The sequence below is a fragment of the Giraffa tippelskirchi genome, chromosome 9 (genome assembly GCF_054371585.1).
Source record: "Giraffa tippelskirchi isolate mGirTip1 chromosome 9, T2T-mGirTip1v1.2.pri, whole genome shotgun sequence".
Classification (NCBI taxonomy): domain Eukaryota; kingdom Metazoa; phylum Chordata; class Mammalia; order Artiodactyla; family Giraffidae; genus Giraffa; species Giraffa tippelskirchi.
The window spans coordinates 91,219,425-91,246,187 of record NC_137283.1 but is presented as its reverse complement, the minus strand read 5'-3'; the positions used below and the strand labels follow the sequence as shown (position 1 = coordinate 91,246,187).

The 26,763-nt window shown below is 38.6% G+C and overlaps 1 protein-coding gene and 1 long non-coding RNA gene across 4 annotated transcripts in view; both read left to right on the top strand.

Moving 5' to 3' along the window:
- ME1 (malic enzyme 1) overlaps positions 1–26,763 on the top strand; it is a 209,667-nt gene that overhangs the window by 111,600 nt on the left and 71,304 nt on the right. For all 3 annotated transcript variants that reach the window (XR_014065573.1, XM_081530465.1, XM_081530466.1), the window contains exon 6: positions 2,275–2,378. Coding sequence is in view for 2 of the 3 variants with exons in the window: in XM_081530465.1 (XP_081386591.1) it covers positions 2,275–2,378 (104 nt within the window). In the remaining variant the exon portion in view is untranslated. The remainder of the gene's footprint in view (positions 1–2,274; positions 2,379–26,763) is intronic.
- On the top strand, positions 16,938–23,076 carry LOC145521672 (uncharacterized). Its single transcript, XR_014065575.1, has 2 exons — positions 16,938–17,836; positions 20,486–23,076. It is a non-coding gene; the product is annotated as an uncharacterized LOC145521672 (long non-coding RNA).

The window sequence follows — 26,763 nt, the reverse complement described above, 5'->3', positions numbered from 1 at the left end:
GTAGGAATAAGAATCACATAGCACTAAGTGGTTCATAGCAGTTCTGAATTTGCACTGGACGTGTTGCCAGGCCATCTGCTTGAGGAACAGGGAATGTGCTTTGAATCGGGCCCAGTTTCATTTCCTCAGAATGTGGCTCTGTAGTTCATTGTTCTCCTAGGCTTTTGGCTCTGCTGTCTGGGTTCTTGGTTATATCCTCTGAGATATTCTTCCTTTTCCATAAGAAATAGCTGTGTCGCATCCTGAATAACTTTCTCAGCATGCTTCTTACCTGTGGATAGTTGAGGATCCAGTGAAGTCTTTTCATTTCGAAGTGTCTCTGTGTCAATTAATCCAAGTAGTGTAGTACCCTTACATTTTTTTTTTTAAGCTTCCTACATATCAGATCATAGTATCCTCCATTAGATGAAGGCCCTACTCACAGTTCTTTTCAAAACAGACCTTCTCCCTATATTGGCTGACAGATCAGAGTGCTGTGGACCAGCCACACTGAACTAGACAGAAATCTCTTAGGAACCTAAGTCTCTTAGGTTCCACTTTAAATCATTCAGAGGTTCTCAAAAGAGTTGTTACAGTCACACACTTAATTTGATCTTTGACTGCTGGCCTTATTTTACTTTAGAAATCTTTTACAAACAAGTTTTGTGTCCTCTATATTCTGTTTAAATTTTTCTCAGAGATTGAACATTTCCTTCTATAGTTCTTATCCATTTTAGCCTTAGCATACAGCCAATTTACACATTCAACATGATTCCTGAAAATCTTTTTAGACAGATTTGTAAGTTCATTAAGTACATTTTTCTCTTTTCTAGATTACCGAAGGTGGCAGTTTTGTACATTGTTTCTTTTTTTATCACGCAGATTGCCATTTTTTCCCAACCTGTAAAAAGTTTGTCTTTGTAATTTCTTTCAGCAATATTTTGTGGTTTCCAGTATATAGGCCTTACACATATTTTGTTAAATATGTCCCTATGAATTTCGTGTTCTGGAGTGCTATAGTAAATGGAGTCGTGTATTTTATTTCATTTTCAACTATTTGTTGCTAGTATATAGATATACATTTGCTTTATGTAAATTGACCTTATATCCTACATTCATGTTAAATTCACATTTTTTTTTCTAGTGGATTTCTTGCATAGATTCTTTAGTTGTTTCCATGTACATGATAATGTGTGTACAAATAAAAACAATTTGCTTCTTCCTTTCCAATCTTTATTCCTATTTTTTCTTTTTCTTGCCTAACTGTAATGGCTAAGATCTCTAGTATATATAGCGTTTGATAGAAATAATGAGAGTAAATATCTTTGTCTTGTTTCCAGTCGTAGGGGTTGTTAGTTGTGGGTTTTGCACAGATGCTCTTTACTAGGTTGGGGAAAGAAAATGTCAGTTGCTCCGTTGTGTCCAATTCTTTTCAATCCCACGGACTGTAGCCCTCCAGGTTCTTCTGTCCATGGGATTCTCCAGGCAAGAATACTGGAGTGGGTTGCTGTTCCCTTTTCTAGGGGATCTTCCTGACCCAGGGATCGAACTCAGGTCTCCCACACTGTAGGCAGATATTTGCCATCTGAGTTACCTGGCAAGCCCATGCTGAGGAAGTTCTTTTCTATTCCTAGTTTACTGAGAGCCTTTGTTACAAATGTGTGCTTATTACTGTATATAAATTATAACTCAATAACTGACTTAATAAAATTACCCATTCTAAAGCATAAACAGAGTAGTGTTGTCTGATATATATTAGTTTTGGAAAAACTTACACTGTGTTTTTAAAAGTTTAAGAAAAATCTTACTTAAGGCTAAAAAGTTTTTAACATTAGTCAACAATTATATTAAAGATATAATCAAAATATTTAAGATTTTTCTTTCAAAAACAAAAAATAGATCTAAGAAAGGAATTGCTATATTTCCATTTACTAAGCTAATATGATACTTCAAAACTTTGTTATTTTTCTGGGTGGTAAACTTTGCCTATAAAATCTAAATTTAGCACAGCTGAGAGATTGTAATCCCTTTTCTTTCCTCAAGAATAAGACCTAAGAATAACAAGGAAAATGTAAGAATGCTTTTAATGTTTAGTAATTATATTTCCTGTTCTTATTAACAACTGTAGATATATATATAATACTAAATAACTCTGTAGGTTAATTCTGAATCAATATAGCTAGATTTTATTTAAATTCCTATGCTTATACATATGAGAAAACTGAGGCTCACTCAGAAAAAGTAATGATTTGCCTTTAGTTGTTTCTATATTTATGGTAATTTTTTTTAAAACAGGAGTTACTTAAAGATCCATTGTACATTGGACTACGGCAGAGAAGAGTAAGAGGTCCTGAATATGACGATTTTTTGGATGAATTCATGGAGGCAGTTTCTTTCAAGTACGTATAATCTTTATTTTGTCTATATTTAAGTTGGATTTCAAAAACTTAAAGATAATCTAACATAATAAACTATAAAAATGTTCAAGTTTTGTATAATATGTTTAATAATTGTAAGTGATTTGAGCAAAAAATATATATATATATATATATATCTCCTCATAAATATTGCTGATCAAATGATAATGTCATGTGTATATCCCCCTAAAAGTTGTCTGTGTTGCTATCCCTAAAGATACTTTTTTCTTACAAGAAACTTCAGCTTCTATGGTTTGGGATTCATAATTATGGTGAATGAGGCAGTGGCCAGTGACTAAATTACCTGAGTAAGCCTTTTCATGATTATCGGTGGTCTGTATTTTGTTTCTGGCTGCTGCTAAAATCTGGTCTTCCATCATCTTCCTGGGTGAATCTGACTCTTTTGTGGTAGGAGAGGCAGAGAAGTGAGCATAAAATAGTACGATCCACAGGGTCCAGAATGAAGCAACATCCACGAATCTCTGATTAAGTCTACTGTATTTGATTAAGATGCAATACAGTATTTCACTGAATATTTCATTTAATTGTGGACTAAGGGCTACTATAAAATTTTCTTTTTTTTTCCTTCAAAGTAGAGACTTCTGCCATAATTTAGTAACATATTCTGAGAGAATTTTGTCACACTAACAGTGGTCCCATTTGTCTCCGTATAGCCCCAGAAACCACCTACTATTTAAAAACATATATGTTGCTTTGGTTTTTCATAGAAATGAACTCATCACTGGCATCAACTGTAACTATAGACGTACTTCTGGTTTCTTTTTATTATAAGGTTTAATGTGAAGAAGTTGAATTCAATAGCAGAAAGTGCTCTCATCAGCTTGCAAAATATTTAGAATATTTTGAATCTGTTGTTACCCAAGGTTTTAGTGCAAAATACATTTGTCAGTTAGTATGGACTACTTTTTTAAAACCCTTGCCTGATTTATTTATTATTATTATTTAACTTTATTTAATTAAATTTTACTTACTCATAGAAATAGTTGAGCAACTCTAAAGTCTAAGATTTCATGGTACAGTTAATTGCTAGAAGTTTTTCATATTTAATTTTAAATTTCTTACCCTGTCAAGTTTATATAAAGTTTTACAATTATGTGTAACTTTGTAGGTAGCAATATTAATCAAGAGATTGTATAGAGAATACTTCAAGGTGACAAAAAAAAATTCTCAACATATTTGTTTTTATTTGTCCATTTGTGTAAATAAAATTTATCTTTATATGGGTGACTTCAACATACTTATCGAGAAACTGTTAAGTCATGAATATAGCATATATATGGCCTATATACTTAAATGCTATTGAAATAAAAAGAGAAATGTATGGCCTATATACTTGTGCTGTTGAAATAAAAGAGAAATAATTCCATAGAAATAAAAAGAGAAATAATTCCATAACCAGTGAAAAACTTTCTGGATGAAAAGCTAATTTTGAATGAGCTTTGTCGATCTAGAATCAGAAAAACTGTGTGTGTTTTGTGTGTGTGTGTGTGTGTGTGTGTGTGTGTGTGTGTGTGTTTTTAATTGTGAATTGAGAAGTTACCTAAGATCTGTAATAAGAAAATGGGGATTGACAAGAGTCAACAATAATTTCAAATGCAGAGACCACTTATAAATCAGGAATTACACTTCTGGGCTCTTCCCAGAGGAAAATCCCACTGACTTTTCAAAGATACTTTCTAGCATACATCTACTTGGGGAAGAATTTTCTAGAAATGGGACCTACTACCACTACCAAATTAAATTGGGACGTGATCCTGAAGATAAACCCAAGATTATTTAAAAAGGAATTATAGCTTACATTCAAGGTGGAAAATGCCTGTTAGGAGCTGGCTTAACCAGGAATCAGATTCTAGATGGAGTTATTAAGGAGTGCAGTTGGAATCCACCCTTTTAGGGGAGAGGACAGGAAAAGAAGTGGGTGAAGGCGAAATTGAACTGCAGTGTCGACCTGCCAGCAGCCCTTGGGACCACACTTGCATGCTGTCTATTTAGACCCCTAGGGAAAACTAATTTTCATTCCCCACTCCCCAACCAATATTATGTTGGTTTTCTAATGTATTTCTTGTCAGGATTGGGTTGGGGCAGTTGTAATGTCTTCCTTTTGGCTTTCTCCACAATTGTATTTCTTAGCTCATGGGCCAAAGACTTGATACGGGTGTTGTGGCAGTCAGCAAGTAGGTATCTGTCCTGGTTCTGTATTGGGGACTGAGGAAATCACCACCATGTGGGTCTGTGGTCCCAGGGCCCATTACGAGCTAGACCTTGGCCAGGGCTCCATTTATGACTGGGCTCTATATCCTTCTAACGGGGAGTGACAGCATATTGATGCTTCAGGTCTCCTAGTATCTCTGGCAGCTCTGTGCCCTTCAGAATGTCTGAATAGTCTGTCTCCCCAGTGCACAGTTGCTGGAATAAAGAACTGTAGGTCCCTTTGGGGGAAGGTTGGGGGAATTACTACCTTGTATTCTTCTTATAATGTTACATGGTCCTTCCCTCTGGAGACTAGACTTCTTCAATCAGTGACTTCTGGGTCCAAAAGTTAGCTAAGATTTGGAAACTGAGTCAGTGATTGGGACATTACTGGGGCAGCTACTCTCCACTTTGTGGCCATTCATCTATGATTTATTTTGAATGTACATGTTGAATAGTCACCTTTTTGGGATGCCATATTCTATTAATTATGTCAACAACTCTCTGTGGGTCACCCACACACCAGCCTTGCCACTCTCAGGATAATTGTGCCCACCTGGCTCCTGGTGGCTTCTGATCTTCACCTGGTTCTATTATCCCCATTGCTACTGATGAGCCTGATTCTCTAAGTACCTTCCCTCTGTCACTTCTGGTCTTCAGAAGAGAACCACCACTCAGAACCTAGTAAAGCAGATGTCGTCTCACTATTATCTTCCTTACAACTTAGGTTAGTGGAGTGTTTTCTGGGCCTTTCTGTGGAATATCTCCATCTGATGGGGTTCAGGCCTTATGCAGCATGTGTACCCCAGAATATACTCTCTGAACCCGTGTGCCCCTTTTCTGACCCCTGCCACAGTGTTTCTGGCATTTCAGCCATATTTAACATGAGCTATTACTTTGTCCTTGTTTTTCAGTACCATCCTAGTAGCCAGTTTGCACATTTACTGAGATTCTTACTGGTTGTAAGTCTTGCCTCTCAGGACGGTGCCCTCACATGGATGGTGGTGGTGGTGATGGTTTAGTCACTAAGTCGTGTCTGACTCTTGTGACTCCATGGACTGTAGCCTGCTGGGCTCCTCTGTCCATGGAGTTCTCCAGGCAAGAATACTGGAGTGGGTTGCCATTTCCTTCTCCAGGGGATCTTCCCCACCCAGGGATCAAACCTGGGTCTCCTGCATTGCAGGCAGATTCTTCACCACAACTGAGCTAGGAGGGAAACCCGCCCTCACATGGATTAACTCTCCCTTACCTAATCTTAAATTCCAGACCTTTTGATCAAACACCTTCAGAATTTAATCTTACATGTACTCTCCTTGCTAATGTAAACTTGCTAGATCTTTCAGTTCCTTCCTCAAATAGTGTCTTTCTTTTTCAGGCCTCATCACCCTATGTGGGTTATGTTGTGATGTAACCCAGTTACATAGGTCTGAGCGTCTGGAGAGGAGCTGGGGATGGACAGGTGGGGGGTTAGGAAGAGACAGGTTGTCTTACTGGGGAGAAGCCTCTGCCTACATCCTCCCCAAGAAAGAAGGGGCGGGGCCACTTATATTGTTTCAGAAAGGTCTGGGGAATTTGAGAATTCAAGATTTTCGGGAGGTATCGAGCAAGACATCTCATGCCATGTGGCAGGATCCTGGTCTTTTCCAGTCAGGATGCTGATTTAGCACATATCCCATGCCTGCAAGTTTGGGAGTTTTTGACTCTGACAATTAATCCCGGTTCCTGGTCATTAGCTTTCTCTGCACAAAGAATCTGAGAACATTTTCGTATCTACCAAAGAGTTCCTCTTTGGTTTTCAGGTTCGTGCTTACTTGCCTTTAGCTTTTTTATTTCTTTCAAATTTCCAAATGCATTTTTTTTCTTTTTAAAATTTTTATTGGAGTGTAGTTGATTTACAGTGTTGTATTAGTTTCTGGTATATAGCAAAGTAAATCGGTTATACACGTGTTTCCCTTAGCTTTTTATTTTCTTTGCCCATTGTCCTTATAGTTATTACTTCTCTTCTGTATCTCAAATATCATCCCAGCTAAACCATTCCCTTCTGCTGATACATCAGCCCAAGCTGTCCCTGGTGAGAGCTTTAACTGTTGGACAGCCACCCTGTGCCGGGGCTTCTCTGTGTTCTGCTGGGGTTGGGGTCCTCATTGCCGGCCACACAACCAGGGATCCAGCTCCACAGCCCCATCCTATCACCTGCTTTCTCGGACCACTCCTGGTACCATTGATCGCAGATTAGGTTATCTGGGACGTATTCGGAAGCAAACTTTGGTCTTCAAGAGGTTTGTAAGAAGTGCCCTAGATGTCAGCTCCCATGGAAGGGGTTCAGAGGGAGAAGAAATGGGCACAGGGACAGAATTGAGCTGGGATGCAGCACAAGCCACCTTCCTCTGGCCCCATGGAGAACTCTGGAACCACAGCGGCTTTTCAGAGTTGTCTTCCATTGCCTGAGATGGGCAAGCCTTCCTGTTCCTGCATCAGTTAGTCGTTGGATGTGGGTCCCCCTGAGAAGGAGCATGACCTATGGTTTAGGGCCCCCTGTAGCTGAGACAGTCCCTGGGACAACAATGGGGAATCTGAGAGCCATGTCACAGTAATGTTTAGATGAAGATAAAAACTGAGCAGAAAAAAGTATTGAGGTTTGTAATAAAGGCATGTGCTAGAGTCTTAGGAGGGACCGTATTTCTGATATTCTAAGTCACGTGACAGACAAATGCGAGCCTCTGCATAGTATTCTTGCTTTGGAAACATTGGCCATTGGAGCAAACCATTGAGTTGCTTCAGGAAACCGTGTGCTAAAAGAAGCTCGATCTCTCCAGTAAAAGTGTCACGTCAAACTATTTCTTCTTTCTCACCGTTTTGACACATTTGTTCATTTATTGAAAGCCAGGCACAGTGTTTGGTGCTGGGAATACAGGACTGAATCAGACAAAAATAATCTTTGCCTTTCACATAGCTTCTTTGCTAGAAGAGTCAGATAATAGACAAGCAAATAAGGAAATGAAACAATGCAATTTATGGTAATTGCAATGAAAGAAACGGAAATTGTACTGAGAATAATAGGAAATGACTTAATTTATATGTCAGGTAAGTTATTAGATATGTTCTATGAAGTCAGTTGTCAAAGTCATGATACTTTTTTAGGCACGATACTTTTGTTGCAAGTTGATATGAGCTCTTTGATTATAGTTAGGTAAATTCATGAACAGTGCAAAACTGAATCTAGAAAGTATTGATTGATTAGAACAGATACTAAGTAGCATCTCCTGTGGAGTAATACCACAGGTCCATTTCCCTAGTACTTGCCTTTTCAGTGATTTTATCAGTTGGTCCTATAATTATATATTTGAGAATATCGATTAAGAAAATAATCCTGAGTAGAAAATAGTTTCTACACCCCCATATGTTCACTGAGCACTTTTATCCCATGGTTTTCTTCCCTCTGTTTCCTGAGTAGCGCACCCTCCTTGCTTTCTTCCTACCTCACTGGTTGCTCCTTCACACCTCTCGTGGCTTCTTTCTTTCCCTCCCCTTGACTTCTGTACCTTATGGTACTCCAGGGCTTGGTGCTTTCCTAGGTACTATTTATCTTCACTCCCTTGATGACCTCCTCTGGGTCTTCTTCTTCGTATCTGTGACTCCTGAATCTACGTTTTGAGTCTGTATCTCTTGGAACTCTAGAATCGTAGTCAGCCTCCTCCTTGACATAGATCTGTAATAGACAGAGCATATGGAGAAGTCCAGAATTGGACTCCTGACCTCCCGCCTTCCTGACCCCTGCTCCCGCTGTAGGATTTCCTATCTCAGTAAATGACAGCCCCATTTGTCCTGTTCCTGAGGTGAAACTCATTGGCGTTATCACTCCGTACCCATACTACCTACAAAACTTGTTAGCTCTAACTTGAGAGTATATCCAGAATCTAGGCACTCCTCATTGCCTCTGTCATTACTTCCTGTATCTTCTCCCTGATTATTGGCATAGTCTCCTAACTAGTTTGACTGCTTCCTCCCTTGTACCTCCTTAGTCTGTTCTCAGCACTGAGGCTAAAATGATTGTAAGTTAGGTAATCTCTCTGCTCAAAATCCTCAAGGGCTTATCATCTCATGCAGAATTAAAATGAAACGTCACAGTGTGAAAGCACGAGTCAAACAGTCATGTCTGATTCTTTGTGACCCCATGGATTGTAGCCCGCCTCTGTCCCTGGATTTCCCGGGCAAGAATACTGGAGTGGGTTGCCAGTCCCTCCTCCAAAGGATCAAACCCAGTGAAGACAGATTCTTTACCTTCCGAGCCAAGTGGGAAGCCCTGCAGAGAATAAAAGTAAGTCCTTGCAATAGCAGAAAAAGACCCCAGACCAACTGACTGCTTGTTTGCTATTTTTTTAGTAAAGCCAGGCATGCTGATGCCTCAAGGCTTGTCATTTTTTCTTCTTGAAATCCTTCCCACCCTCACCTTACCCAGTTTTCCACATGGCTAGCTCTCTTGCCTCCTTTAAAGAGATATTTAAAATCCCACCCCTCCCCTCCTTGGGGGGGAAATGCCCAAGGGATTTCCTTGGCAGTACAGTGGTAAGAACTTGGGTGCTTTCACTGCTAGAGTTCAGGTTCCATCCCTGATTGGGTACTAAGCTCCTGTAGCATGGGGGAGAAAAAGAGAGAAGTAATAATATAAAATAAAATATAATTTCCTCAACTATTTCTCAGTGAGGGCTTCCATGACCAACTTCTTTATTATTTTACCTCTCATTTTTTTTCTTCCCTGCATTTATCAGTATCTGATGTATTTATATTTAATTATTTATGTTCTGCCTACATCCCTACACTGTAAGTTTCATGAGAGCAGTTTTCTCTTTCTTTCACTGCCATATCCCTGGTCTTTAAGATATTATCTAGCATGTGATAAGTACTCAGTAAATATTTGTCAGGTGGATGATTGAATTTGATTTATTTTGTTTATGTAGCTTAAAATGATAGATATGAATGGAAGAACTCTGGTATTTTAAATAAGTCACGTAAATATTTTCAGGTAATTTAATTTCAGGAAATATTAAACCTCTTATATTCCTTACATACTGCCAAATACATACTAAAAATACTACTTGTAGGTTACTCCTTAAATGTTTGTTTCTATTTTGTGGTTGTACTTCTTGAAGTAACTTTTGTTTTCCAAAATCAGTTGCATCTGAAAGTTAATAAGAACCCTAGTGACAACTTCAGCTCTATTGCCTAAAATCCTTCAGAATTTCATTGATAGTTATTAACTAAATGAGAAAAAAAAAAAAAACAGTACCTCAAGAGAGCTTTAAAAAGCTAGTATTGAATTTTTTAATGAAAGTAATAGAAGCTATTCATCTGTGACTTAATCTTTTTCCCTTTTTCTTTTTAAATGATTAAAATAAAAAATCACTTGGAAGCACTAGGAATGGCAGCAGAGATGATTATTATATTTAGACCTCATCCTTGGCTGTCATCACAGATTTTATTATGCTCTGTCATTTAACACTTAAGGGAAGTAATCTTAAACTGAAGCGATACCATCTGCCACTTCTGCAGGGTGTGATAATGGTGTTTTCATAAAACGATGCTTTCTCTACTGATTTGACACCGAACCAGAGCCTTGACAGTTTGCCTGAGACACACCAGACTATTCAGAGAAGTTATTAATTTGGTCAGAGTTCTCAGAGGTCACATGTTAGATTTCAAAGGAATAAGACATATAGCCCCTGATTATCGTGGCCAGATTTACTAAATATATTTTTATAATTATTATAATACTTTCTCTTCCTAAAGATGTCATCAAATATCCAAGTTAATGTGCTCTTCATCATTACTCAGGGCTGCAGTTCAACACTTTCTACACCATTCTACACTGAATCTTTGGTTGCTCCTTAGGGAAGGGGCCTTGTAACTTCCCTGTTATCTTTCTTTCTCCCATTTCTGCTGCAGTTAATTTCATGGCTGACTTTCTGTGCTGCCTTCTTCCACCTGTTCCAATCATTGCCTTTTATTTCTGATCCTTTTTTTAGCTGAATGGGTATATTTATAGCTTAGATGATTTTATCTATAAATCTTTGAGGCCCTTTGGATTCCACCTGTCCCTTTGATCAGCATAAGTTCCTTTGGTTTTCATAAGAAATTTAATAAAAACATATGACTGTATGGGACACCACCTGCTATTCTTCCTTGTGGTCCAAAGGTGAGGTAAACCATTTGAAAAAAAAATCAAGTGGAAAGAATGTCTGTCAATATGAAGAAAATCAGCAACCATGTAACTAAGGAACATGACTCAAATCAAATTTATGACTCAGATTTTTTTTCCATTTTTCCATCCAAAGAAAAATCAGATTCACACTTTAACTATAGCCATATTTTTCTTGAAATGCCAGGTATTTCTATTTATAACTTTCTCTCTACTTTTTTTTCAAGTAAATGAAAAAGATAGGCCATGTAAGTATTAGCAATCTATAGGTGTGCTTTATGTACACATATGTGTAAATATATATATATATATACAGTTTTATTCCCTGAAAGATTTAAGATGGATGTGTATTGGGTTGGCCAAAGAATTCGTTTGGATTTTTCCATAAGATCTCACAAAAGCCCGAACAAACTTTTTGGCCAGTCCAATACTTCAGTATTTTAATGTTAAGTTTTGCATCTTTGCCCATATTCCAGTCCAGTCTTGGAGGAGCCAGTTTGACTTGGAGGAACAAGTCAAATTTATCATCTCTTTCTGAATATAGTTTACAACTCTTTTCTTGCAGATGCTTTTCTTTTCTAATTGTATTTTATTCTAAACATTAATTCTAATTGCATTAATTCCAGCATTCCTTTAATATGGATGTAAATTTTTTACACTGGTTTTATTGTATGTGTGTGAGTATTACATATGTTACTTTATTGTACCCTGTTTTCCTTACTTGAATATGAATTCTGTCAGAAAAAAACTTTATTATCAAGGGATCGCTTTTTTCTCACTGTCCCATATGAAAGTGAAAGTCGCTCAGTCAGTCATGTCCCACTCTGCGATCCCATGGACTATACAGTCCATGGAATTCTCCAGGCCAGAATACTGGAGTGGGTAGCCTTTCCCTTCTCCAGGGGATCTTCCTAACCCAGGGATTGAACCCAGGTCTCCAGCATTGCAGGCAGGTTCTTTACCGGCTGAGCCACAAGGGAAGCCCAAGAACACTGTGGTGGGTAGCGTATGCCTTCTCCAGTGAATCTTCCCAACCCAGGAACCAAACCAGGGTCTCCTGCATTGCCGGTGGATTCTTTACCAACTGAGCTGCCAGGGAAGCCCTACTGTGCCACTAGTGAGTATAAAATAACCCTGTTGAAAGCATTGCTTAAATGTTGAAGCCGTCATGAAACTACTGTGACATATATCTGAAGGAAAGGTGATTTTCTAACATAAACTGGAGAATCGTACAGTTTTATGAATAAAATGGCTCTGCCGGTAGTAAACTAAAGGTTTGAATTTTAATTACAGAGAGACATTTATGTTGTAGAGTTGAAATTTTCTCTAAAGAAGAAAAGTGTCTTAATAAATGCCCGTTGTATCCATTATTACTTGTCTTTTTCTCTTTGAATCAACAAGCATTGAGATCTATATAGAGGAATCCGTTGATCTTTTATCTGAGTTTATTAAAGCTGTATTGTATTTATTAAAGATAATCATTGTGGTTTGACAGTTTGTATCCCATGCTTCTCTCTTTCTTCTTTCTTCTGACTTTCATTTGGTTAACTGAACCCTAACTTCTTTTATTTATTTATTATTTTTGGCTGTGCTGGGTCTTCTTTGCTGCGCAGGCTCTTCTCTAGTTATGGTGAGCGGCTTCTCACTGTGGTAGCCTCTCTCGTGGAGTGCAGGCTCTAGGGCAGAAGGGCTCAGTAGTTGTAACTCCTGGGCTCTAGAGCACAGGCTCAGTAGTTGTGACGCATGGGCTCAGTTGCTCTGCAGCATGTAGGGTCCCAACATGCTGGGGTCCCAACACCCCAACCCAGGGCTCGAACCCATGTCTCCTGCACTGGCAGGCGGACCCTTTACCACTGAGCCACTGTGGAAGTGCAGCCCGGTTCCTTAAAACTTTTCTTTCTTGTTGTTGCCCATCTATATGACCATATGTAATAAGTTAGAAAAATTTGAATATATCTGCTAGTTGCTGATACTGAAAAAGAATAATCACTGTAGATTTCCTTAGTCATATTCATCGATTAACCTAAAAACAAAACCCAAAAAACCCACTACAAGTAACAATGCCATGTGCATCACAATAAGGTTATCATCATCTTTCCCTGCCTCCCTTGGTTTGTAATCTTCTTTCCTGCCCTCCTTAGTTTACCTGTCTTTATAAATAGAGCAGTTATGCACATATGAAAGCAGTTTAGTTTTTATTTTCAAAGACTAATCTTAATCTATATGGCTGGGTTTGATGGGGAAATAGTGTTACCATACTTGAATGAGATAGATAGAATTTTACTGTTGGAAATTAAAGATGTTGAAAGGAAAAGGAGAATTAAGCAAAGTGAGAAAGGTGGTTGGGGTAAGGTCAAAATTGAAAGGGACTCTTGTTCTCTAGGAAGTTTGAAATCTAATTTGCAATTAATGTTGTATCTTGACTTAACATTATTACTGCTGGTCAGCATGTCTCAGCTAGTAAAAGTCAGAGCCCCTGTGCTGGCCCATCCTGATCTCCTGTGCAGAAGTGACTCTGTGCAGAGGTCACTGTCTGCCCTGCCTGCCCTGGCATTGGGCTCTCAGGGCGTGTTCCCGCCTCAGAACATTTGTACTTTCTCGTCCTGCTCTCTGAAATATCCTCCACTCTCCCCCCTCCCACCTTCCCTCCCTGAAATCTACTTGGTTAATTTGGTTTTTCAGTCTTTATTGAAATCTTACCTTCTTCTGAGCCTTATCCTTATTCCCCCATCCAGATAATAACTAAAATCAGCCCAACCTTCTCGCCACCGCTGGCTCTCCTGATACTATTGCTTGACGTGACTTTTTCCTTATAAGATAGCTTTTTTTTTTTTTTTAGATTTTGTTGATGTGGACCATTTTTAAAGTCTTTATTGATTTTGTTGCATTACTGCTTCTGTTTTATGTTTTGGTTTTTGGCCACAAGATATGTAGGATCACAGCTCCCTGACTAGCGATCATACCCGTACCCCCTGTATCTGAAGACGAAGTCTTAACCCCTGGACCACCTAGGGAAGTCCCTTATGGTATAACTTTATATTATTTGTATAGTACATCATTGTATATAGTTTATTTATTTATTACATTTATTGCTTACTGTGTGTCTCACCCACTGGAACATATGTTCCCCAAGGACAGAGATCTAGTTTGTTCACTTTATGAGCAAGTTCTTATGTTAATGCCTGATACAGAAGAGATATATATTAACATTTGTTGAACTGAATTGAACTATACTCAGAGGAAGACCACACAAGGGAATATGAGTGAATTGGTACAAATCTTTAACTATTACTAGGAAATTAAATTTTAAACATGCCTTCCTTTTGATGAGTTACTTGCATCATTTTCGTTGGAAAGAGAATCATAAAGATGTTGTGAGTGGTGAATACCTGATTTTCTCAGGTCTCATGAGTAGACTGTTTCTTGAGGGACTAAAAATAAGTACTGAAGTTGGTGTATTACATAAAATAAAAACTATACATTTAATGCAAGCTGGTAGTAGATCTTTTTGAGCTGATAGATTTCCAAGTTCTATTATTTAAAGCTGTAACAAAATTTGTGTAAAATTTGTCATAATCAAGACACAAGAATAAAGTAATTATTCATATTGCCAAGATGATTACATTCTGGCTAATTCAGTTTTCCATCACTTGACTGTTATTTTTATTTCACAAATTATAAAACAAGCCAGAATTAACACAGCATGCCATGATTTTGATTTACCCATGATGTAGTGGTTAATTCTTTAGACTGTTTTTCTTTGTGGTGTCCACAGATGGTGACCCATTTTTTTTTTTTCACATCTTTAGTCAGAACAATTCCACATCCTACAGTGTACGTGTAAAGACTGCCACATTTGCAAATAGGAAGAAGAATAAGTAGCTGTTAAATGTATTGTTAGTATGGTGAGATTGGGATTATAGAAATTCTAATATAAAAAAGGCTCAGTCATTTTGAGGCTAGGTTGGAGTGGGTTGCCTGGGATAGGTTCAAAGTTCATTTCTTAGGAGTCCTGCTAGAGTGGCATTTCTGATTTCAGTGAGTTCACAGTAGTTTGGGATCTGACTCTCAGCTCAGAAAGTTTAGAAAGCTGACTGCAAAGCCCATATCTCAGGAGCATGTGATAAGTAAAACCTGGGCTTTAAAAAGTGCATGGCCAGATGCACTTAAGTATATAGATTTCTGTCTTCAGTGAGAGGGTGGATTATAATTAAAGATTCTCAAAAGTGTTCCAATTTTAGGATATTATTAAAGTACTAAAGAAGCTGTATTTTGTCTCAACATTCAGGGCTGGATCTGTTTCATAAAACATGGTGATTCAAGAATATCTTTGATCATTATGAGTCAGTTGAAAATGTTGGTCACATCATCTAATTATACTTGACCCAGAGGAATAAACTCACTCAATGTTTTAAACTACTTTGTTCTGCATAAACTTTAACTTTTCCTTGCTGCCCAAAGTTTATTTTAGCAGGAGCTCAAGAGACAGTTGGCAAAGGGATCAATTCAAGAGAAAAAAATTTCACAAAAGATTTTTTATTTGCCTTGCATTACTTTCCCTGTGCTACATATTAATTGTATAGTCAGCTTCAAAACAAGTTCATGATAAAAATTACTTCCACAATTAAAAAATGATACAAAGATAGTAAAAGTTGTTGAATTAACTGTGCAAAGAAAAGTGAGACTTGGGCTTGCAGAAGCTATTTATGGTAATCACCTAGACCAGTTCTTGACTTTCTCTCTCTCTGTGTTTTTAATACATCTGTATCCTGGAACAGAGACAAATAATTTCTTCTTGAGTATTTGGTTATATCCTATCTGATTATATCCTAAAGCAGAGACAAATAATTTCTTCTTGAGTATTTGGTTATATCCTATCTGATTATATCCTAAAGCAGAGACAAATAATTTCCTCTTCTTGAGTATCTTCTTTGACACCTCAAAGTTTTCTTGTGCATATATCTCATGAACAAGTTCATTATTAAATCCATCTGACATTTCTACTGTTATGTCCTTGATCCATGCCCTGACTCCATATCTGTCATCATAACCCTTCTTCCTTAGACCTTGACCACTTCTATTCTTTATCACCATACAAAACCCTTCAGTAAGTTTTGCATCATAGTAATAAGCCTTCATACACTTAACTTCATCCCTTTTAAACCCTTTTTGCCTCCCACACATAAACCCCTTTCTGATCTGTTCCTTGTCTTGCCACCTTCCACCCTACATGTATCCTTTGTACAATTCATGAAGATCTAGTTTTAGTTGCCTGTACATGTACTTGTCTATCACACCTTCGTACATATTGCTCCTTCTTGCCTCACTGTTTTTGATTCTTTAATCATTGCTTGTGTTTTATAAACCAGTTGCAGTTTGTAGACTATCCCTGTCTAGGTAATAGAGGCTTCTCTGGTAATGCTAGTGGTAAAGAACCTTTCTGCCAGTGCAGGAGACATAAGAGATGTGGGTTCGAACCCTGGGTCGGGAAGATCCCCTGGAGGAGGGCCTGGCAATCCATTCCAGCTTTGTTGCCTGGAGAATCCCATGGACAGAGGAGCCTACGGACCATAGCGCTACAGTCCATAGGGTCACAAAGTGTTGGACACAACTGAAACGACTCAGCACGTAGCACACACATATGGTTCCTTAGCATGGATACACCCTAATAATATGCATCACACTGAACTGTAACTACGTTTATTCATCTGAGTTAGCACTAAGTCTTGGAAATACTAGAGGTCAAGGACTGGGTCTGTTTTTTTCTTTTCCTTTATAATACCTATCATAATACAGAATAGGTGCTCAAAAAATGGTTGTTGAATGAGGACTGAGGTGAAATTGTACAGTTCTGGAGTGTTGGAAGTATAAGTATCTGAAGACTGTATGACTTTAAGGGAAAGTATATTGGATGATTACTTGAAATTAGTTCTGAATTGCATAAAGAAATAGTGTTTCCACTCTCTGTGGCTTTATAGTATAAAATGAACAACTCTTTATAGATGAACAAAACATCCATAGAGTCATTATATTCATGTTTCTGGATAGACTTTAGTATTTTATGTGCATTACAAGGGTAAAAGGATTTTTTGCATTGGAAGTAAAAGTTTATTGTCATTCAGTTGCCCAGTTGTGTCCAACTCTTTGCAACCCTCTGGACTGCAGCACACCATGCCTCCCTGTCCCTCACCATGTCCCAAAGTTTGCCCAAGTTCACGTTCATTGCATCGGTGATGCCATCCAGCCATCTCATCCTCTGACGCCCTCTTCTCTTTCTGCCCTCAGTCTTTCCCAGCATCAGGGACTTTTCCAGTGAGTCAGCTGTTTGCATCAAGTGACCAAACTACTGGACCTTCAGCTTCAGCATCAGTCTTACCAATGAGTATTCAGGGTTGCTTTCCCTTAAGGTTGACTGGTTTGATCTTGCTGTCCAAGGGACTCTCAGGAGTCTTCTCCAGCACCACGGTTTGAAAACATCAATTCTTTGGCTCTCTGCCTTCTTTATGGTCCTGCTCTCACCACTGTACTTGACCACTGGGAAGACCATAGCCTTAGCTGTACAGACCTTTGTCATCAGAGTGATGTCTCTGCCTTTCAACACACTGCCTAGGTTTGTCATAGCCTTCCTGCCAGGAAGCAATCATCTTCTGATTTCATGGCTGCAGTCACCATCCGCAGTGATTTTAGAACCCAAGAAGAGGAAGTTTGTCACTACTTCCACCTTTTCCCCATCTATTTGCCATGAAATAATGGGGCCGGATGCCATGATCTTAGTTTTTAAAATATTTAGTTTTAAGCCGGCTCTCACTCTCCTCCTTCACTCTCATCACGAGGCTCTTTAGTTCCTCTTCGCTTTCTGCCATTAAAGTGGTATCATCCGCATATCTGAGGTTGTTGATATTTCTCCCGCTTATCTTGTTTTCTGCTTGTAACTCATCCAGCCCAGCATTTCTCATGATGTGCTCAGCATATAGGTTAAATAAATAGCGGACAGCCCTGTCGTACTCCTTTCTCAATCCTAAACCAATCAGTTGTTCCATACAGGGTTCTAACTGTTGCTTCTTGACCCACATACAGGTTTCTCAGGAGACAGGTAAAATGGTCTGATAGTCCCATCTTTTTAAGAAGTTTCCACAGTTTGTTATGGTCCACACAGTCCAAACCTTTAGCGTCATCAAGGAAACAGAGGTAGATGTTTTTCTGGAATTCCCTTCCTTTCTCTATGATCCAGCAAATGTTGGCAATTTGATCTCTGGTCCATCTGCCTTTTCTAAACCCAGCTTGGACACCTGGAATTTCTTGGTTTGTGAAATGCTGAAGCCTAGCATGCAAGATTTTAAATATAACCTTACTAGCAAGGGAGATGAGTGCATTTATCTGATGGTTTAAACACTCTTTAGTACTACCCTTCTTGGGAACTGAGATGAGGACTGACCTTTTCCAGTCCTGTGGCCACTGCTGGGTCTTCCAGATTTGCTGACATATTGCGTATAACACTTTGGTAGCAGAGTGGTGGAAGTTTAACCTTATGTATGTCCCATATTTATTATGAGTTTGTTCAGCTAAAAGCACTGATGTTGTTTTCTGGTTGCAAATAGTTAAGGATATAAACAACTAATAATTCTAACCTTTTTTAGTTTTACTAACTAAACTCTGGGTGTACTAACTAAACTCTGCATTAGGCTTCCCAGATGGCTCAACAGGTAAAGAATCCACGTGCAATGCAGTAAACAAAGGAGACACACACGGGATTTGTTTCCTGGGTCGAGAAGATCCCCCAGAGAAAGAAATGGCAACCCACTCCGGTATTCTTACCTGAAATATCCCATGGACAGAGGAACCTGGGAGGCTGCAGTCCAAAGGGTCACAAAGAGTCGGACTGACTGAGCAGCTAAGCACCCGGTAGCAACCTAAAAGCACTGATGTTGTTTTCTGGTTACAAATCAGTTCAGTTCAGTCGCTCAGTCATGTCCGACTCTCTGCGACCCCATGAATTGCAGCACGCCAGGCCTCTCTGTCCATCACCAACTCCCGGAGTCTACCCAAACCCATGTTCATCGAGTTGGTGATGCCATCCAACCATCTCATCTCAACCATCTCGTCCCCTTCTCCTCCCGCCCCCAATCCTACCCAGCATTAGGGTCTTTTCCAATGAGTCAACCCTTCGCATGAGGTGGCCAAAGTATTGGAGCTTTAGCTTCAACATCAGACCTTCCAATGAACACCCAGGATTGATCTCTTTTAGGATGGATTGATTGGATCTCCTTGAAGTCCAAGAAACTCTCAAGAGTCTTCTCCAACACCACAGTTCAAAGCATCAATTCTGCGGCGCTCAGCTTTCTTCACCGTCCAACTCTCACATCCATACATGACCACTGGAAAAACCATAGTCTTGACTAGACGGACTTTTGTTGGCAAAGTAATGTCTCTGCTTTTAAACATGCTATCTAGGTTGGCCATAACCTTCCTTCCAAGTAGTAAGCGTCTTTTAATTTCATGGCTGCAGTCACCATCAGCAGTGATTCTGGAGCCCAAAAATTCAGACTTAAATTGAAGAAAGTAGGGAAAACCACTAGACCATTCAGGTATGACCTAGATCAAATCCCTTATGAGTATACAGTGGAAGTGAAAAATAGATTTAAGGGACTAGACCTGATAGACAGAATGCCTGATGAACTATGGACAGAGGTTCGTGACATTGTACAGGAGACAGGGATCAAGAAAATCCCCATGGAAAAGAAATGCAAAAAAGCAAAATGGCTGTCTGAGGAGGCCTTACAGATAGCTGGGAAGAGAAGAGAAGCGAAAAGCAAAGGAGAAAAGGAAAGATATTCTCATCTGAATGCAGAGTTCCAAAGAATAGCAAGGAGAGATAAGAAAGCCTTCCTCAGCGATCAGTGCAAACAAATAGAGGAAAACAACAGATTGGGAAAGACTAGAGACCTCTTCAAGAAAATTAGAGATACCAAGGGAACATTTCACGCAAAGATAGGCTCGATAAAGGACAGAAATGGTATGGACCTAACAGAAGCAGAAGATATTAAGAAGAAGTGGCAAGAATACACAGAAGAACTGTACAAAAAAGATCTTCACGACACAGATAATCACGATGGTGTGATCACTCACCTAGAGCCAGACATCTTGGAATGTGAAGTCAAGTGGGCCTTAGAAAGCATCACTACGAACAAAGCTAGTGGAGGTGATGGAATTCCAGTTGAGCTATTTCAAATCCTCAAAGGTGATGCTGTGAAAGTGCTGCACTCGATATGCCAGCAAATTTGGAAAACTCAGCAGTGGCCACAGGACTGAAAGAGGTCAGTCTTCGTTCCAATCCCAAAGAAAGGCAATGCCAAAGAATGCTCAAACTACCGCACAATTGCACTCATCTCACACGCTAGTAAAGTAATGCTCAAAATTCTCCAAGCCAGGCTTCAGCAATACGTGAACTGTGAACTTCCAGATGTTCAAGCTGGTTTTAGAAAAGGCAGAGGAACCAGAGATCAAATTGCCAATATCCACTGGATCATCAAAAAAGCAAGAGAGTTCCAGAAAAACATCTATTTCTGCTTTATTGACTATGCCAAAGCCTTTGACTGTGTGGATCACAATAAACTGTGGAAAATTCTGAAAGAGATGGGAATACCAGACCATCTGACCTGTCTCTTGAGAAACCTGTATGCAGGTCAGGAAGCAACAGTCAGAACTGGACATGGAACAACAGACTGGTTCCAAATAGGAAAAGGAGTACGTCAAGGCTGTATATTGTCACCCTGCTTATTTAACTTCTATGCAGAGTACATCATGAGAAACGCTGGGCTGGAAGAAACACAAGCTGGTTACAAATAGTTAAGGATATAAACAGCTAATAATTTGAACCTTTTTTAGTTTAACTAGACTCTGGATCATGCTAACATTTAGGTTACTCCACATCTATAGTCTCTGCCCAGTAGAGTTTCAACTGTTGAAAATCACATGTGCACACAGGGAGTAAGTAAAGAGATGATATAAGTTAATGCAACAGAATAATTAGAATATTTAGTTCATTTTAATGGTATTTGTAATAAAAACTGACACCAGAGAATTTGTATGGTAGCTATGAAAGTGAAGTGAAATTGTTAGTCGCTCAATGGTGTCCAACTCTTTGTGACCCCATGGACTATAGCCCACCAGGCTTCTCTGTCCATAGAATACTCCAGGAAAGAATACTGGAGTGGGTTGCCCTTTCTTCTCCAGGGGATCTTCCCAACCCAGGGATCAAACCTGGGTCTCTCTCATTGCAGGCAGCTTCTTTACCAACTGAGCCGGCAGGGAAGCCCCTATGGTAGCTATGCCCTTTGTTTATTTATTTTTAAAATTTCTTTGAAAGATTTCACACTGACTCCAGATTTTCTACGACAGGTCTTTATTTTTTTGTCCGTACTCTTGCAGGATCATAATTCCCTGACCAGGTATTGAACCTGGGCCCTGGCAGTGAAAGCACTGAGTGCCAACCACTGGACCTCCAGGGGATTCCCTAGAGATGGTATTTGGAAATACCTAGAATGAGGGCAAGTGCAGTGAAAGGAGTGACTCGGCAGCAGACCCAGTACGATAGTCCCGTCCTCTCTCTTGTCTTAGCCCCCCCTCACATTTATATACATGGTTGATTTTCCAGGTGAAATTCATTTCTGTTCTGTTTATTTTAGGGAACGTTTCTTGCTCAGGTTAAAATGCTAGACACTAAATCTTCACTTTCAGTAAAACATACCTAAATAAAATTTTGCCCATAAGAAGTTGTTAGAGCTTGAGTCTCTTCATATGAAGTGTCTGGAGTAGTCAACGTCATAGGACCAGAAAGTGGAAACGTGGTTGCCAAAGGGTGGGGGAGGAGAGGAGGAATTAGAGTTTAAAGGGTTTGAGCTTTGCAAGATTAAAAAGTTTCCAGAGATCTGTTGCCCAGCACTGGAAAGATACTTAAATTACTGAAAACGCACTTAAAAATGGCTAAGATAGTAAGTTTAATGTTCAGTTCAGTCGCTCAGTCGTGTCCGACTCTTTGCGACCCCATGAATCGCAGCACGCCAGGCCTCCCTGTCCATCACCAACTCCCGGAGTTTACCCAAACCCATGTCCATTGAGTTGGTGATGCCATCCAACCATCTCATCCTCTGTCGTCCCCTGCTCCTCCTGCCCTCAATCCTTCCCAGCATCAGGGTCTTTTCCAATGAGTCAACTCTTCGCATGAGGTGGCCAAAGTATTGGAGTTTCAGCTTCAACATCAGTCCTTCCAATGAACACCCAGGACTGCTCTCCTTTAGGATGGACTGGTTGGATCTTCTTGCAGTCCAAGGGACTGTCAAGGTTCTTCTCCAACACCACAGTTCAAAAGCATCAATTCTTCGGCGCTCACCTTTCTTCACCGTCCAAGGTGTCTTTTTTTGCCACAATAAAAAGGAGAAATTGTTAGTAAAGTTTTTATAGATGAAAAACTTAACTGAAAAAGCTTTTAAAGATTTGCAAAATATCATTTAGTGTTAGAGACTAAAATCTTTCTTATTGTTATGATTACATGAAATATTCAGTCCATGTAAAGTGTTTGGAATAGTAAAGCTTAATAATATTGTTACTGAATATAGTAACTTTCACTTTCAATGCAATTTGATGTTAATTCATTTTATACTCCTTTTACTGACAGGATACTGGCATTGTAACTCAAAGTGATCTGATATATTTCACAAGAGCTACTTTTATAAACAGAGAGAATACCTTGAGGCTAAAAGGAAAATTTTAATATAAATATGCATTTTTCTGTATATTTTATGCTTTGTGAATTTCCATGGAGTAGCTATGTTGCCCTTATGTTTATTACTTGTTTGTATTTTTTCCTAAATGGTATAAAATGCAAAAGAATTTGCTTTTAACTATACCTTTTGCTTACTACTGAACACTCACAAATATTAACTATTGAAAGGCATATTTTCTTCTAACTTAGAAATTATCAGAAGGTGACTTGATTTGAATCCATTGTTTGTTTTCTTGATATTTAAAATTATCTATTTAAATACAAGAATGAATATTTTATACATTCAAATAGTATCATGAATTTGAATCTTCAAAAGTTCAGGGATGACTTTTACCACTGAGAGAGAAAACAGATTAAAAATTAAGGAAGCATTGGGATGTCCCTGACGGTCCAGTGGTTAAGACTCCATACTCCCAATGCATGGGTTTGATCCCTGGGCAGGGAACTAAGATCCTACATACCACACAGTGTGGCGGAAAAAAAAGAAGAAATTGTAATTCCTTCTTGTTTTGGTTATGACACATAAAAAAAAGATCAGATGTCTTCCATCATTATTAATAATAATAGTAACAGCTACAATGACAGCTAATATAATTTTAGGGTATGTACCAGCCTCTGTTCTCACTGCTTTTACTTTCTTTTCATCCTCAAAACAAGCCTGTATCATCCTTACAATTATTTGACCCCATTTTTCAAATAAGAAAACAGAGGTACAGAGAAATTAAGTAAATTTCTGTAGCTATCCAACTGAAAAGTAACAGGCTGGAGATTCAAATCCAGGCCGTCTGGCTCCAGAGCCCATGCTCTTAATCAATGTGCTACATTCCTCTCTGATTTAAAGGAATATCATCCAAATATGACAAGTGCAGATAACATAGCCTCTATTGTCCATTCTGAGTTCAGATGTCTTATAAATGCAACTTTTGGTATAATGATGAAAATAATAGGGATCATAGTAACTCTAAGCTCTAGACTGAATTTTAAACATACAGCCACAAAGATAAGCAGTGCCCTAACAACTGTGAAAATTTCAGCAGTTACAGAAGATTAGGTGATTTTGTTTGAAAACTATGCATTTTCCTCTTCCCCTAAACATTATAACTTTCTTAAACAAACAAAATAGTTCGATGATATTTTGTGGTATTTGAATGATAAATGGATGGGAAATCTGTGTGAATTCAATAGAATTTTTCTTCCATGGGAATTCCAAATCTTGCTGTTTTGTGTACTTCACGTACACTCCTACCTGGGTTCTTGGCTCCTATAGGCTTTGTCTCTTCCTCTCCATCCCCTCCTTTTAGTCTTTACTCACTTGTCATCTTCTTAGTGAAGTGTGCTCTGCATTATTCTGTTATAAATTGCACCCCTCACACTGGCTGGCTTTCTCTGTCTCCTTCCTCTGCTATATTTTATTATAGAGCTGCTTGTCACCTTATAACATGTTATATAATTTACTTATTTATTATCTGTCTCCCATAAAAGGGTAAGGACTTTGTCTATTTGGTTCACTGTTGTATCCCCAGAGCCTGACTCCTAGGAAGCACTCAGTAAATGTTTATTGAATGCATTCAACCTCTCTGTGGTTTCTTAATAGTTCACAGTAAGATTTAGCTGGTAATTAACAGAATGAAGGGCTTCCCTGGTGGCTCAAATGCTAAAAAAAATCTGCCTGTGATGCAGGAGACCCAGGTTCAATCCCTGGGTCGAGAAGATTCCCTGGAGAAGGGCATGGCCACCCACTCCAGTATTCTTGCCTGGAGAATCCCGTGGACAGAGAAGCCTGGCGGACTATAGTCCACGGGGTCAGACACAACTGAGCGACTAACACTTTCACTTTAAAGGAATGAAATCTTTCATGCTTTTTTTTGCAGGTGAAAGAATAAAATGGAGGAAATTTATCCACTTGGGTTCTGAACAGTCTCTAAAACATAAGATGTTTTCAGTAACAGTTAAATACATATTTTACTTTGGTGGTTCAGGTTGTTGTATTAGTCAGTTTTATAATATAAAATTCTTGAATTATTTTTGTAAAAACTGAAAAAGAATGGAAGTCATATTTTATTTTTCTTTAAAATCACTTCATACCCCTACTATGCATTGGTTGCCATGAAATGTTGATTTACAGCTATGTGCTATTATTCAGTGAGCAAGTAAATCATTGATGTCTGGAATTCTAAATGGTGGAATGCCAGCCTAGAAAGGTAGAGAGTGTTCCCAGACATCTTTCATATAGAAAGATAGCCATTTAAATTTGGTTGGTTTTAGCAACGTGATGCTGCATGTAGGCAGAAGCATGCCATACCAAATAGGACTTTATGTGAACTTTAGTGTGGGTTCAATGTCAAACCAATATTTTTATAGTTTTGTAAGTTAAACTTTTTTTCTAGGTAAGCAATACTGATATATTGAAAACTGAATAAATGATAGTGAGGATAAAAGAACAAAAACAAAAATCAAATATTGTTGACTGGTCTACAGTGAGAGGGGCTTCCCTTGTGGCTCAGCCGGTAAAGAATCCACCTGCAATGCGGGTAGACCTGGGTTCGATCCCTAGGTTGGGAAGATACTCTGGAGAAGGGAAAGGCTACCCAGTCCAGTATTCTGGCCTGGAGAAGTCTATAGACTACTGCATAGTCCGTGGGGTCGCAAAGAGTCAGACATGACTGAGTGACTTTCACTTTCATACAGTGAGAGAAATTAGCTCAGTCTTCTGCAACTATACTTCATCATATTAATGATTTCTATAAACTTAGTCAAATAAAATATTTATAGTACCTTGAATTATCTTTTCATTCAGTAAACACATCAGTGTGATACAACACATATGTGTGAACACCTATATGTTCCAGGCATTCATTTTGCTAACTTCTATTAAAGAATTCAGTCTAGTTTGGATAGAGAAATAAATCAACAGACATTTTCAGTAAGCCCTGTAGTAGAAATGAGTTGAGTACTGTAAGAGACTATAGGAAATAGTGTACCTAATAAGTAATGTGGGGAAGATGAGTTGTCAGAGAGGACCTATCTCACTTGTCTCTTCTGGATTTTGTAGAAAGGGCAGTTTAGTATTCACTGTTCTTTTTTTTCAAGTGCCAAACCATATGAAATTAAAATCAGGGGCAGATTTGCTTACTATGTTCCTTTTGATTCACCATCATCCCTTGATATTTTGAAATGTTATATTAAATTTCCATGAAATTGGCTTTAATCATGGAATAAGGCTGACTAAATCTGCATATGTATCTGGAAAGGTTTCAAAGTATTTTTTCACAAGTGAGTGTTTTGTGTTTAAAGCCTTAGACACCTGGCCTCGACACGTTTAATGTGCCAGATGTAAGATCTTTCCCAGGCATACTCTTAAAAACTTCTGCAAAGTTAGATTTCAGAAACGCACACCAGTACAGGAGACTTCATTTTATTTGTGAGATGGTTGTTAAAGCAGGTTGACAAATAATATTTTAAAAATATTATTTTTCAACAAGTATCAAGTATTCTTCCTTTTAGCATGAGTTTGTTTATTCATTCAGTAAGTAATGTGTATTTGCTATATGCCAGGTATTGTTCTAGGTACTGGAGATATATTTTGATTACTAGTATTATTAGACTCACCTGCCCAGAGTTGTTGTATCAACTAATGCCTACTTATATGTTCATGGTAAGGCAAGAGTTACAAAAATTTCTGTCACACTTTCAGGTCTTTAGCCAGTGTGATTATTGGATCAATTCTTTCACTGTTGTGGGCAGCCTTTTCTGTCTGTTTGTTGAACTTATTCATCATCTTGCCACAACATGAGTATCTAAAAGAGGAGTTGGAAGAACCAAAACCTGAACTACAGAGAGCTCTAATAGACACACCCAACAAACCGCAAGTAAAGGAAGACCGAGGTTAATTGGTATACAAAGAAGCGAGTACTGACATACATTCATTCTCTCTCCTCTACTAGTGTATAAATTATACTTCTTTTAAAAAATTTTAGTGGTTGCCCCCAGAATTTGTGTTACACATTTGAAACTAATACTAGTCCCCTTTCAAATACCTGTATCACATCATGGGTAGTGTAGGTAGCTTATAACAGAGTATTCCCAGTTCTCCAGCCATCCCTTATTGCATTACTGTCTTTCATTTTACTTACCCATAAGCTATAATTATCTAATACATTCCTCCCATTATTTTTAAA